Below are 13,345 nucleotides of genomic sequence, written 5' to 3'. Positions count from 1 at the left end.
CTGACCAGATGTATTTGGACCAAGATGAAATTCTGAGGCCCATATGTGAATCGAAGGCACAGATCAAAGCAACGAGACAAGATCCAGACTGAACCAGGCTTGAGATGCTAAGTCACTCCTTGCTAAGAAAGTCATCAATATCCTAGTGAGGAAGGATGGATAATAAACATTATAACTGGGCACATATATTTAGACTTGAACTATATGTTCATAAAATGGACATAGTCTCTCAACAGTATGGGTTCACCTTTCACTGATTTATTGCCTATGTAAATTCTCAAGATAAAAGAAGCTACTTGAACCACACAGTGAAAAGAACATCCAGAGGTCCAACCAAAATAGATAAGGAAAGCTCGCTCTATATAAGACATCATGTAAATATCCTTTACAAATTATCTTCAAGCTACATCCAACTGTGTATTTGGAAAAGCTATAATCAACCATCCTGTAGCACATAAACAAAGAATTCATGGTTCTCCACTTAAATGCCAAAATCTGAGTCCATGCCTTTCATCCATTTAATTGCAAAAGTATTGAGAACCCACGAAGTGCTCGGAACTCTTCAAGGTTCTGGGGAAACATCATTGAACAAAATTTCATGTTCTCATGGAACTTACATTCTACTCATGATCTGATAAAAATTTGAAGCAAGAAATTTTAATCCTAGTGAGTCTGAATTTATTTGTAAAATAGACACATTTGATAATAACTGGTGGCTGGACAAGCTTACCATGTAATACTAGGAGGATTAACCAATAAAAATGGCTATTTAAAAAAAATAATTGAGAAAATAAAAGTGAAGCTTAAAATTTTTATTCTTAGAATATTTATAGATGAGGAAATTAAGCTAGCTTCCCAACTGCGACAACTAGAAAAGATGGATGAAGTTTGAAAAAAATTCTTCAAGGCATCAGAGAGAGAAAAAGGCAGAGAAAATTAAGGGTCTAGGATTTGGGTGAAAAAAGAAAGCCCAGAGAAACAGGCCCAATATTTGAGGCTGCTGCCCCTCTAGGGATCTACGAATTCAGAAAGAGGCCAGTGAAGGGCAAAAGTCTGAGGAAGATTTATGACAGAGTTAAGGGTTAGGGGACAATGATGGAGAGTTCTGATCGACCACTACACTTTTGTTTGAGATTTTGAAAGGCTACAACATAGGAGAAAAGATGAACTGGGAGTAGCCCCGTGCTAATATCAATTCAATTCTTAAAATTAGTTTAGTGTGATCTTGGACAGCTGGTGAACCCAGCTACCAGTCAGAATCAGCATAAACTCTCTCCAAAAGAAGATAATGCCACCCGAGGTCTAAATTTATGTCTACAATTTTCCATACACATTGCCAATCAAAAATAAATAGAAAAAGAAGAGACAGGAAAATATGCTCAAAAAGCAAAAGGAACAGGGGCCGGCCCGGTGGCGCAGCGGTTAAGTTAGCATGTTCCACTTCTCAGCGGCCCGGGGTTCACTGGTTCGGATCCCGGGTGCGGACATGGCACCGCTTGGCACGCCATGCTGTGGTAGGCATCCCACATATAAAGCAGAGGAAGATGGGCATGGATGTTAGCTCAGGGCCAGTCTTCCTCAGCAAAAAGAGGAGGACTGGCAGTAGTTAGCTGAGTGCTAATCTTCCTCAAAAAAAAAAAAAAAAAAGCAAAAGGAACAATAGACAACAGAAACAGATGATCAACAGAGCAGATATTAATAAAATAAAAACAAGCATATTACAAAAAACATCATCAAAACAAGTTTTTTAAAGACTAATAAAATTGACAAAATCTTAGCAAGATGGATATAAAAATAGAAAAGGTGAAAGTTATGGATTGCAAGAATAAAAAAGATTGTATTGATATATCCTATAGTTATTTTTAAATCGTAAGAAAATATTAAGTACTACTTCATGCCAATAAATTTGAAAATTTAAAAGAAATTTATAAGTTCACTAGAAAACACAGCTTACCAAAAATAATAAAAGATGTAAAAAGTGTGAATATTCTCAAATCTGTCAACGTTGAATCTGTAATTAAAATTTCTCCCACAAAGATACTTTAGAACTGTAGGCCTCACCAATGAATTCTTACAAATATTTAAGGAAAAAGGTAACACCGATCTTACAGAAAATCTTCCAGAGAGTAGGAAAGAAGGTAGCAATTTCCAACTAGCATTACCAACCACTCCCATATGCTTAATCCTTAAATCTCAGCTCAATCATTCTTTCTTACCTTTGTGTTGACATCCTTTAGGTTTCAACTCGATCATCTTTCTTAACCTTTTCTAGTATATCATCACTTAATAGTTACTGCAATGGCCATTTTTATTAATTTTGCATGTTATTTGATCAATATGTATATCAAACACTAAAGTCTTGAGTGAGTGGGGACAACATGGCATTTTACCCATGTAGTGTTTGTCCCAAGTACTTAACACCAAGCATGTACACAGTAGGTAATCATTTGTTGACTGACTGAACGAATGAAGACAAAATAAAAATTTCTACTTATGAGGTTTATTGTTTGCATTAAATCAGATAATAAATATTAGTAAAGCATCTAAAATTACTACTTATGATCAATAATATTATTATTCTCCTAAACTTCCTCCTCTCTTCTCCCTTCTCTTCCTTCCTTCTTTTCTTCTCTGGAGGCACGGAAAGAGCAAAGACTGTGAGTCATACCTAAGTATGAAACTTAGTTATAAGACTCATTCCTTTATCTGGTCATTTCTTTAGCTGCTGGTAAAAGCAGGTGGTTCTTTCCCTGTTTGAGATGACATGATCTTATTGTAACACCAGGAAAGGGCAATAAGATAATTCCACGATTCATTGTATATATTCTCACCTGCATTACTGCAGACAATTAGCATGAATTTATTTAACTGTGGTAACACTGGAATAACATGGAGCATGAAACAGAAACGATTTCTGCCCTCATGGACCTTATACTCTGGTTAGGAAGGTGGACATTAAAAAAACATTCAGAGACATGGTAGAACATCTAGAATATCCAATTATTATTTTTTATCATTTGCAGATGGAGATAGAATGCCATTAAAAAGCCAATTAACCACTACTATAGGAAGATATGTTATGGGGTTTCTTAGATACCAGATGCCATGAGACTGATGATCTGATTTATCTTCAGGACTCAGGCACTAGGAGAAAGCATAGACTGCTATTTGACAGAGGATGACAATGGCATTTCAGGCTTGACATCCTCTGCTTTCATGTTTCAAATAAATGTTTTTCTCTAAGTTTAACAATGCTGAGAATACAAAAAGTTTCCTTCTTAATGAAAACCGTTTCTTGTAACTTTCTTAGCCACCAGTGAATATTTGATCTTTTGGTTACTATGGTGACAGTTGCATTTACGCTGCCCAAAGGTAGTTAATAGCTTTTCTTTTGTTGAATGGTAATAAAGAGAGGGAAGAAGTAGTTGCGATTTCTGCAAACAATGCAATTAGCTTTGTTTTTACTAGGCTCTAATGTACATGGTGTCTTTTCCAATGTCTAGTCTAAGATTTCAAATCATTATTCCTAATAGAACACCTGAGAATGGAAGTTACTCATTCACTGGGGAGGAAATGGAGGACTGAATTTCTGCATTTCAGTTTCTTTCTCCAGTCATTATAGCGTATACTGAGCTGGCCACAGTTTTTCTATTCCATTTGCATTTCCTCTTAGAGAGAAAGTGCCATTAACAGCTTTAAAGTAGGCTCTACTTTTCAGGCATTAGCACACAGAGCTGTAGGAAATGCTTTTTAGGACTCAGCCACCTGCTCCTTTACAGCTGATGGAAGAGAGGAAACCCTTAAAAATAATTCACTTGCAAAGCATAGTGAAAAGTGTGCATGTGTTTAGCTTTATTTCATAAGGAACAGATATAAACTCATAAAAATTCAGGTGATTTTCTAATCATGTGCTATCCAGGGAGCCTCCTGTCTTTCTTGCTTCATTTCCTTGATTATGTCTTACAAATTTTTTTCAATAATTGAGATGGTATCAAGGCTTTGAGAGAAAGTATAATTTACATATTTCACTTTGTGAAATTGCTTTGTAACTTATATATTGAAAGGCATTACTTTTAATGAGCATCTACTGAAATCTGAACCCTATTTTACAAAGTAAACCAGAATCCATTTTTCCTGCTCATTTTCCTCAAAGCCCATTTTTAACTAATTAGTTGCTTCAAGACCCTGTTCAAAGCTTATCTCTGCGGAGACGCCCTTTGCTCCACCTTGTTCTGCCCTCTGGTTTCGTGCACCGGCCCTCCAGTTACGTTGTTCCTATTCTTTGCATTCCAGTTGCCCTATACAGGGTGCCTAGTTTTATTGTGCTTCGCTTTATTGCACTTCGCAGATATTGCATTTCTTACAAACGGAAGGTTTGTGGCAACCCTGCATCAAGCAAGTCATCAGCGCCATTTTTCCGAAAGCATTTGCTCACTTAGTGTCTCTGTGACACATTTTGGTATTTCTCACAATATTTCAAGCTTTTTCATTAGTATTATATTTGTTATGATGATCTGTGATCAGCGATCTTTGATTTTACTGTTATAACTGTTTGGGGGCACCCATATAAGACAGTGAACTGAATCAATAAATGTTGTGTGAGTTCTGACTGTTGCTCTGACTGGCTGTTTCCCATCTCTCTCCTCGCCTTGGGCCTCCTTATTCCTTGAGACACCACGGTACTGAAATTAGGCCAATTAACAACCCTACAGTGGCCTCTAAGTATTCAAGGGAATGGAAGAGTCACACATCTCTCAATTTAAGTCAAAAGCTAGAAATGATTAAGCCTAGTGAGGAAGGCACGTTGAAGGCTGAGATAAGCTGAAAGCCATGCCTCTTGTGCCAGTTAGCCAAGTTGCGAATGCAAAGGAGAAGTTCTTGATGGAAATTAGAAGTATTACTCTAGTGAACACTCGAATGATAAGAAAGTGAAACAGCCTTGTTACTCACTTGGAGAGAGTTTTAGTGGTCTGGATAGAGGCTCAAACCAGCTACAACATTCCCTTAAGCCAAAGCCTAAGCCAGTGCAAGGCCCTAACTCTCTTCAGTTCTGCGAAGGCTGAGAGAGAAGAGGAAGCTGCAGAAGCTAAGTGTGAAGCCAGTAGTGGTTCATGAGGTTTAAGGAAAGAAGCCATCTCCATAACATAAAAGCTCAAAGTGAAGCGGCAAGCAGAAGACCTAGCTGAGATCAATAAAGAAGGGTGCTACACTAAACAACAGATTCTCAATGTAGATGAAACAGCCTTCTGTTGGAAGAAGATGCCATCTTGGACTTTCACAGCTAGAGAGGAGAACTCAATGCCTGGCTTCAAAGCTTCAAAGCACAGGCTGACTCTCTTGTTAGGGGCTAATGCAGCTGGTGACTGTAGGGGGAAGCCAATGCTCATTTACCATTCTGAAAATCCTAGGGCCCTTGAGAATTATGCTAGATAGATTCTGCCTGTGCTCTATAAATGGGAAAACAGAGCCCGGATGACAGCACATCTGTTTACAACATGGTTTACTGAATATTGTAGGCCCACTGTTGAAACCTATTGCTCAGAAAAAAAAGGTTCCTTTCAAAATATTACTGCTCATTGACAATGCGCATGGTCAACCAAGAGCTCTGATGGAGATGTACAATGAGATTAATGTTGTTTTCATGTCTGCTAACACAGCATCCATTCTTCAGCCCATGGATCAAGGAGTAATTTTGAATTTTAAGACATTATTTAAGAGATACATTTTGTAAGCCTGTAGCTTCCATTGACAGTGATTCCTCCAATGGATCTGGGCAAAGTAAATTGAAAACCTTCTGGAAAGGATTCACCATTGTAGATGCCATTAAGAACATTAGTGATTCACGGGAAGAGGTCAAAATATCAACATTAATGGGAGTTTGGAAGAAATTGATTCCAACCTTCATGAATGAGGAATTCAAGACTTCAGTGGAGGAAGTAACTGCAGATGTGGTGGAAATAGCAAGAGAACTAGAATTAGAAGTGGAGCCTGAAGATGTGGCTGAATGGCTGCCATCTCATGATCAAGCTTTAATGAATGAGGAGTTGCTTCTTATGGATGAGCAAAGAAAGCGGTCTCTTGAGATACAATTTACTCCTGGTGAAGATGCTGTGAAGATTGCTGAAATGACAACAGAGGATTTAGAATATGACATAAACTTAGTTGAGAAAGGAGCAGCAGGGTTTGAGAGGACTGACTCCAATTTTGAAAGAAATTCTACCGTGGGTAAAATGTCATGAAACAGCACTGCATGCTACAGAGAACTTGTTCATGAAAGGAAGAGTCAAACGGTGCAGCAAACTTCATTAGCTACCACCACCCTGATCAGTCAGCAGCCATCAACATCTCTCAGAAAATAAGTTATGACTCATTGAAGGCTCACAGAATAGTTAGCATTTTTTAGCAATAAAGTGTCTTTTAATTAAGGTGTGTACATTTTTTTTAGACGTAATACTATTACACACTTAATAGACTACAGTATAGTGTAAACATAACTTTTAAATGTACTGGGAAACCAAAAAATTAATGTGACTAGCTTTGTTGTGACATTAGCTTTATTGTGGTGATCTGGAACTGAATCCACAGTATCTCTGAGGTGTGCCTGTAATCTGGGAGGGAGATGTGGGAAACACGAGAAGACATGACAAATTCCTTGTGCTGGTCCATTGCATAAGGTCTCATTTACCCTCACCACAACGCTGTGATGTAGACAATCTTTATTTTGCAAAGGAGAAAACTGAAGTGGTTAAGCTGCTCATGCATGCTCACATAGCTGTCAATGGCAGAAGTGGGATTCAAGTCCTGCTAGGACTGGTTCTCAAACCCCATTCAGTCCACTCTCCTGCAGTGTGTCTCCGGGGCAACAAAGTCCCATTCTACCATGGGGCTGGTGGATGGCTAGTCGCTCCCCATCTTGCCCCTCTCCAAAATTTACTCGGGATCTAGATACCAAACTTCCAAAAGGACAGACTATATTTTCCTCTAAATGTTCAAAGAAGAAATCTTAAGAACCTGTAACTTGGGGATTAGATTATGTCCTAATACTTCATCCTAATTTTCCATCTATTTTTGGTTACTGTCTTTGGATAGTCAGTTGTCTTTTTATGGCCAGCAAAGAAAAGCATGTCCTTTTATGTTTATTGCATTTTTGTGCAAAAAGTATGAAATATTAGATACACTAAGACTATTCAAAATAACTTATTTTTTGTCAGTGATGTACTAAATAGTATTGGATAGCAAAAAAAGAAATCTAGTGAATTATTCTTTGATAATAGAACTAATCATGGTTTTAGTATGATTAATCTTTGGATAATTAATACTTTCCTACAAACTTTAGTGTGGATTTGAAATATAATGGTTTACTACTAAGTTATTCAGTCTAAAATTTTCAAAAATAAAATCTATTTTCTGTGTGGCTTATAAAAACGACTCTCATTCCCTTTATTTCAAAACTTTTGGGAAAGTGAATAAATAATGGATTTTTGTTGCTCAACTACAATGAAAAGTTCCATTATTTCCAATACTACTTGACAAATATGCCTTGTTGTCATTTATATACAGACAGATGATGACTTTTGAAGGCAAGTCACGTATGACGAGAGACTGATCATGTGAAAGTCTTTAGGAAAGATTAATGATTATAAGTGTAAACTTTAGTGAATTTCTTTCTTAGAAATTTTGACATGATTTTACTGAGAATAAAAATAAAAGCAATAGAGTTTCAAGAGCCCTCTGCTACTTGTAACATCACAAGGCAGTTGGGAACTCCACGTCTGAGCCATAGCTATTTCTTAGCCCCCAATATGGTATTGAACAAACAGTGGTCGCTAAGTAAGAACTTGTTGAATGAATGCTTTCCTCAGGAGTAGTATGTTTGAATCCATCTACCAAAGACTCAACATCAGGATTTTTTTTCTCATTTAGCCTCTTTGTACTTTGAGCTGTGACATTTATGAGAAGTCGAGTAAGTCTTAAGAATTCAGAACTGTGTTATTCTTTTCTTAATTATGCGTCTGTAGAGCCAAAGATTTAAATGAGTAAGTGCCTGGTGCATTTTAGAGTACAGACTTCTTCCTAATGGTTGAGGAAAGCACTTCAACCCCTGATCCACGGTGTTGCTAAAGGACTGTCACCTGCAGCCTCTTGTGGACGGAGACTGTCCTCTGATTAAGGAGGCAGTGGCCTGTGCTCCCCTTGTGAACAGACACTACCTTGGGGGTTGAAGTCCTCTGACTTCTGGAGAGCACGCATGGCCTTATTTTGTACATACGTGAGTCCTTTAGGAAGGACAGGAACAAGTCATGTGGGGACAACTGTCATTGCCCACATCCAGCAGCTGTGTGGCCACCACCAAGCCCATCTCCTCAGGTGCACAGCTGTATGCTCAGAGGTCTCCGAGTTTAATAAGAGTGCCCTGGTTCCTTTCCTTGGCCAGGGATTCAGCTCTTGCCTCAACCCTGTGCTCAGTCTTTTTCTAAATCACCCTTCAATTTCATCCTTCCTGAGGTGACCATACGCCTCCGTTTGCGATGGACAGTCCCATGGTGTGCCTGTTGTCCAGGTGCAGTTATCGATAGCATCCCTTTCAACTTCTCACCTGGTTTAGAGGACAAATTGCGTGGCCAGTCTACTTTAGCACATATTAAACACAATTCTCCAGACTTATTTTTGGCCCATTACCATCTATTTTTAAATTTAAGGTGCAGCATGATATTTGCCTAATTCTTCCTCTTTCTCCTTTTCTTTCTCCAACTGCTACAAATACCATCAGTGTCTTAGGATTCACTCTCTAATTTTACCCATATTACTCTGTTTTGCTCTAAGCCCTGAGAGTACTTCCTAGCAGCAGTACTTAGTGAAACTATAATGGACTCTGTGTAGCTCTGACTATTATATTCTATTTAGGCATCTAGAAATTCAGGTCTGGCATTTAATAACGTCATTCTGCAAAGACTAAGTTGTAAACAGTGGTGACAGTTGCACTGGCCTGATTATTTTAAATGGGTTTGTGGATAAATAAAACAGTGATTGTTTTCAATGTTCTTCTACAATAATTCAACCACAAGGTATAATGTCCAGGCTCTTTTTTGTACCCTGTTTATCTACCTACCCCGATCTGTCTATCTATTTATGCTAACTACTTTAAGCAGGGCCAGCCTTCTGCAAAAATAAAAAGTCAGCAGTGTTGGTTTTCGGAATCTGTGCTGCCCAAAGTAGGTTCCAATGATTTTAACGCCTCCCGCCTTGAGGTCACATGAATTTCAACAGAGCGCCCTTGGACAGAATGCCTTGACCTAAATGGAGTGGGTCCACTGGAAGGAACTCAAGGACTGTGCAAGTCAGGTGGGCAGAGGCTAAGGGGACTCCGATGCTCGTACAGTAATACTGTAGCCAAGTAGCTTCTTGCCTCACCAACTTATCAGATTGTCACTAACCCTCAGTATTGCATAGCTCCAAAACTGCACTTAATTTGATGGTTTTATTGAGCAAATTTATGCTAAGCCATTTTTTTGTAATCACTGACCCTGAGGCATATCTTCTTCAAGTTCCAGTTTCCTGCTAGTGACCAGGCTTTCACTGATGTAGACACTTTCTTCACACTTTTTCATAAATCCGAGTGCTGACGGTATTATTTATGGTATATTCCTAAAAGCAAAGAGGGATCTATTAGAGTAGGTAGATGACAGGTAAACTTGCTCTGCCCTCTTTCCCCAGACCCTCAATTCAAGATGCAAAGCAACTGAGTAATCTGAAAGGCATGCATCGAATAGGAGCATCTAAAAAATGCAATTTGGAGAAAACTCACCACTACCATTTTTCCATCTACAATTTGTCTCTTGATTGTTGTCTTTTTGCCAAGCCATTTTTGGACATGAATCATTGAGCCACCATGTAATGTTATGATGCTCTATAAATGCATAAAGGAATCAGTTAGAAATAGCAATTCACTGCGTTCTAACCTACATAAGACCAGGCATCTACTTTCTAATTTCTATTTTAAAACTCTTTTCTCCAAAATCCTCACCACCAATTTTGTCAAAATAATATTTTAATACCATCAAACTGAGAAGTCTCAAGAGATTATTCAATTTATGCTCCCCTCCCCCGGGCAAACAATACCTAAATTATTTGTGAATAATTATTCTTTTCTACATGCTCTTTTATATGACAATGACAAAGAGAGATCAGAAAAAAAGTGAAAACATGTTGAGTTTTTTGGCCCTGTTTACCATCAGAATAATTTGCGAAAGGATTGCCTTTAGAGATGTGCAATGTTAATGAACTAAACAAGCCCAGAGTGACTTGGTAATTAATCAAATTAGATACGAATAAACCATGCATAACCGCTGTCTAGTTCTTCTCCTGACTGTGGAACATCAGGATGATTTAGTTCTTACTTTTACTTTCCGGTTGTCTGCCGTGGTTTCATCAAATTGTTCTCCCAGCTTGAAGGAGATCTCCGTGTTCTTCAGAGAACTTTCTGTTTTGATGTTCACCACGGCCCCATCGGCGCTAATAATGATTCTCGGCTTTGCTAACCCCGCCAGGTTCCGGAGTGTGTCACTCACTCCTGTAAGGCAGAAAAAGCACCACACCTTCTTAAGTCATTTAGGAAGAAGTGCTAAGATCATTCTGGAAAGCAATTTAAAAAGGGCACGTACCTCCCCCCCTTGAAGTTTTGGATAATGGGTCGTAATTTCTTCAATCCTCTTGGTATTAGTTGGATTAAGCCAGACCCTCCCAACCTGAAGGCATGTCTAGTAATTATACTTGACATTTTGAAAGCTAAATTCACTTTTTGAGACTATTGTGCTTTATCTAAAATCTTTGAGGCGCTTGTGCTTCATCTGAAACGTATATTTGTATAGTGTCTCTCAGGCGATCAGATACTTGAGCTGTACCTCGTGAAGCGTTACAACAACATGCAGGGTGTTATTGTCCTCATTTTAGAGATGAGCACACAGGGTCCCAGAGAGGGCAATCCTAGGTGATGTGTCTGGTAGGTAGCAGAGTTGAGACTTAAACACAAGTTTTCTAATTTCCAAGAACTTCGGCATATTATTTTCTTAAAAAAAAAACAAGAAATCCAACTTTCAAAATAAAAAGAATATGACTTCTGAAGTCCAAGCTCCTCTCTTATCTGCAGATTAAATTCAGATGTGGCTGAGTCAAGAGGAGGTAGGCAAACTGGACAGTCTGGCTTATTAGAGCATGACCCCCGTTGTTCAGTTTGGGGATGGTCCCTTGTCAAACCTGACTCCTGCAGCAGGTGGGCGGAGGAGCTGACCCTCTCTGTTTCCATATCAAACTTGATTTCACATCCAGATTGTGGAACTGCCAGGACCATCCGACTGCAGAACAGCAGTGTTAGGGGGATCACAGAAGAGTGAACGGTGAGGTGGTTAAAACCTAGGCTGCACCCAGGGCGTCCATGCTAGCGTGGGATCTTATTTCCCTTCTCTAACCTTCAGCTTTCTCAATAGTAAAACGGGGATGACTACAGTACTCACCTCGTAGGTGTGTTGGGAGTTTAAACAAAAGGACTTAGCGTTGTAGTGGTACATGGCAGGTTCTCGGCTCATTCCCTCTTGCCCTCTGCCAAAGCCCAGCTCCCAATGCAAACAAGTGCTACTCTCACCATAAGCCCCAAGTTTCTTAGATGCTCCCAAATTTAAACCCTAAACAGTGCGTCTGTGAATCTATGAAGAGGTAGGGAAATATGTTCCCTATTACTCCCTGAGACAGTTAATGCAGACTATGAAAAAGGAAAAAATATTACACTACAAGCACATTGACTTCTTATTATGCAGTGGTCGTTTCTGCCAAGTTAAAGAAAAAAGTAAGGTTAAAAAAATTCTTGACTTTCTATACAGTTTTTATTGCAAGGAAGTTTTCTCTTAATTAAATATTATAAATTGCTTAATTAAATATTAAATAATTACCATTCTTCTAGCATTCTGGAATAATTTAGTTGTCAGAACCGAGCCATTATAACTGATGTTTAATCAACTCAATTAAGAGCTAAAGATGGATAGGGTTTATACTTCTGAGAAATATCCACTGTTGAGACATTCCACAAGGAAAAATGTTCCATCTCTCCTATCAAAAGTGTGAAATTCTTCAAAATAATGCTTTGACAGTATCTCCCACATATAGCAGAACCTAAAAATTAACCAACTAGAAATTCCGTTTGTTGCTATTGCTCTTTTGAAGTTATAACTTAAAGAAAACCTTGAAACAAATTTAGTTGGTAAATTTAATTATAGATGGTTCTTACTGTCTATAAATTTGAAGCTTGGAAAAGCTATTTGATGTAACGGCCAAGCTAAAAAGAAACTCTATCGAGGTGTTAGGATGAAGTATTTTTGAAAAGGGTAAATGGGCTTAAATATATGGATAATGACTAGAAGGAAGTATCTGTGAGCCTATTATTCCAAAAAGAGATAATTATTACTCATAGTTAAAAAAAGCAAAAGTAGATACATAAACTTTGTTAATCTCATATGAACATGCCCTAGAATCACAAAAGAAAAAAAGAATTCTAGGAAAATTCATTGAAAATGCAAACCCAGCCACATCACAATATGCATTGCCAGTTTCCAAACCTTGTTATGATATTTCTCACCCAGTTGTTTCATGTATTCTTCAAAATTTTCACTGGAGACCAGCTTCCAGGTTCCCAAGAAGGGCTCAATCATGATGGAAAGCTTGCTGAGAAGAGGCACTCACAAGCAAAACCCAAAGAAACCTGGGAAATACAGTGCTCCCAGTATCTTAATTTAATAGCCATGTTTGTCACGTGACTCCTCTGAAATGGCCAATGGGCAGCAGCAGGACCAAAGATTCCAGGCACCAGTATTGACTCATTTTATTTACCTCCAAATTAAGAAACAGAAAATTAACATGTGAAGTTGAATTTAAGTCAATGATTATAGCTTCTAGCAAAGATGTTTACACCCCAAGAGTCACCTGATAAATATTGCTTGTGGAATGGAGACATTTTTCAAAGAGAACAGCCTTTTGAACTATGACTGCTGAGTCAACTCCAAAGGAATATCTGGACAAGTGTCTAATGAACACTTGACTGAGGTGTTCTCCCACCTAATACAAGAACATCCTTGCGTGGTCCACCTCAGCTGTTTTTTGTTTGGACAGGTCACAGTGCCAGAATCCCCTCTTCATTAAAATAATATCGTCCCCTCCCTTCCTTGCAGGGTTGATGAACTGATAGTAGTTAATGTAACTGAAACGTCTGCAGTTGTTGGAACTGAGGTGTAGGGTATTATTAACGTTATCATTGTTATTAATCAAGAGTAATTGTGGACTGGGAAGAAAAGTAACAATT

At 38.4% G+C, this 13,345-nt stretch overlaps 1 protein-coding gene across 4 annotated transcripts; it reads right to left on the bottom strand.

Moving 5' to 3' along the window:
- Positions 1-2: 2 nt before the first annotated feature.
- On the bottom strand, positions 3-12,780 carry FABP9 (fatty acid binding protein 9). 4 transcript variants are annotated; one of them, XR_011421201.1, is made up of 5 exons: positions 12,626-12,780; positions 10,398-10,570; positions 9,806-9,907; positions 9,524-9,645; positions 3-142 (listed from the first exon to the last, which is right to left on the bottom strand). XR_011421201.1 is itself a non-coding variant. In XM_001489404.5 (4 exons), exons 1-4 carry the CDS (start codon positions 12,696-12,698, stop codon positions 9,595-9,597), a joined length of 399 nt encoding a protein of 132 aa, XP_001489454.1. In that variant the 5' UTR covers positions 12,699-12,780; the 3' UTR covers positions 9,465-9,594. The 4 variants fall into 4 exon arrangements, 1 of the variants encoding a protein (XP_001489454.1); XR_011421200.1 differs by lacking the exon at positions 3-142 and adding an exon at positions 5,486-6,120; XR_011421202.1 differs by lacking the exon at positions 3-142 and adding an exon at positions 6,396-8,596.
- Between the last annotated feature and the right edge of the window lie 565 nt (positions 12,781-13,345).

The sequence above is a fragment of the Equus caballus genome, chromosome 9 (assembly GCF_041296265.1).
Source record: "Equus caballus isolate H_3958 breed thoroughbred chromosome 9, TB-T2T, whole genome shotgun sequence".
NCBI classification, from domain to species: domain Eukaryota; kingdom Metazoa; phylum Chordata; class Mammalia; order Perissodactyla; family Equidae; genus Equus; species Equus caballus.
Note: the sequence above shows the minus strand (reverse complement) of the source record. Positions and strands in the feature narration are given on the sequence as shown.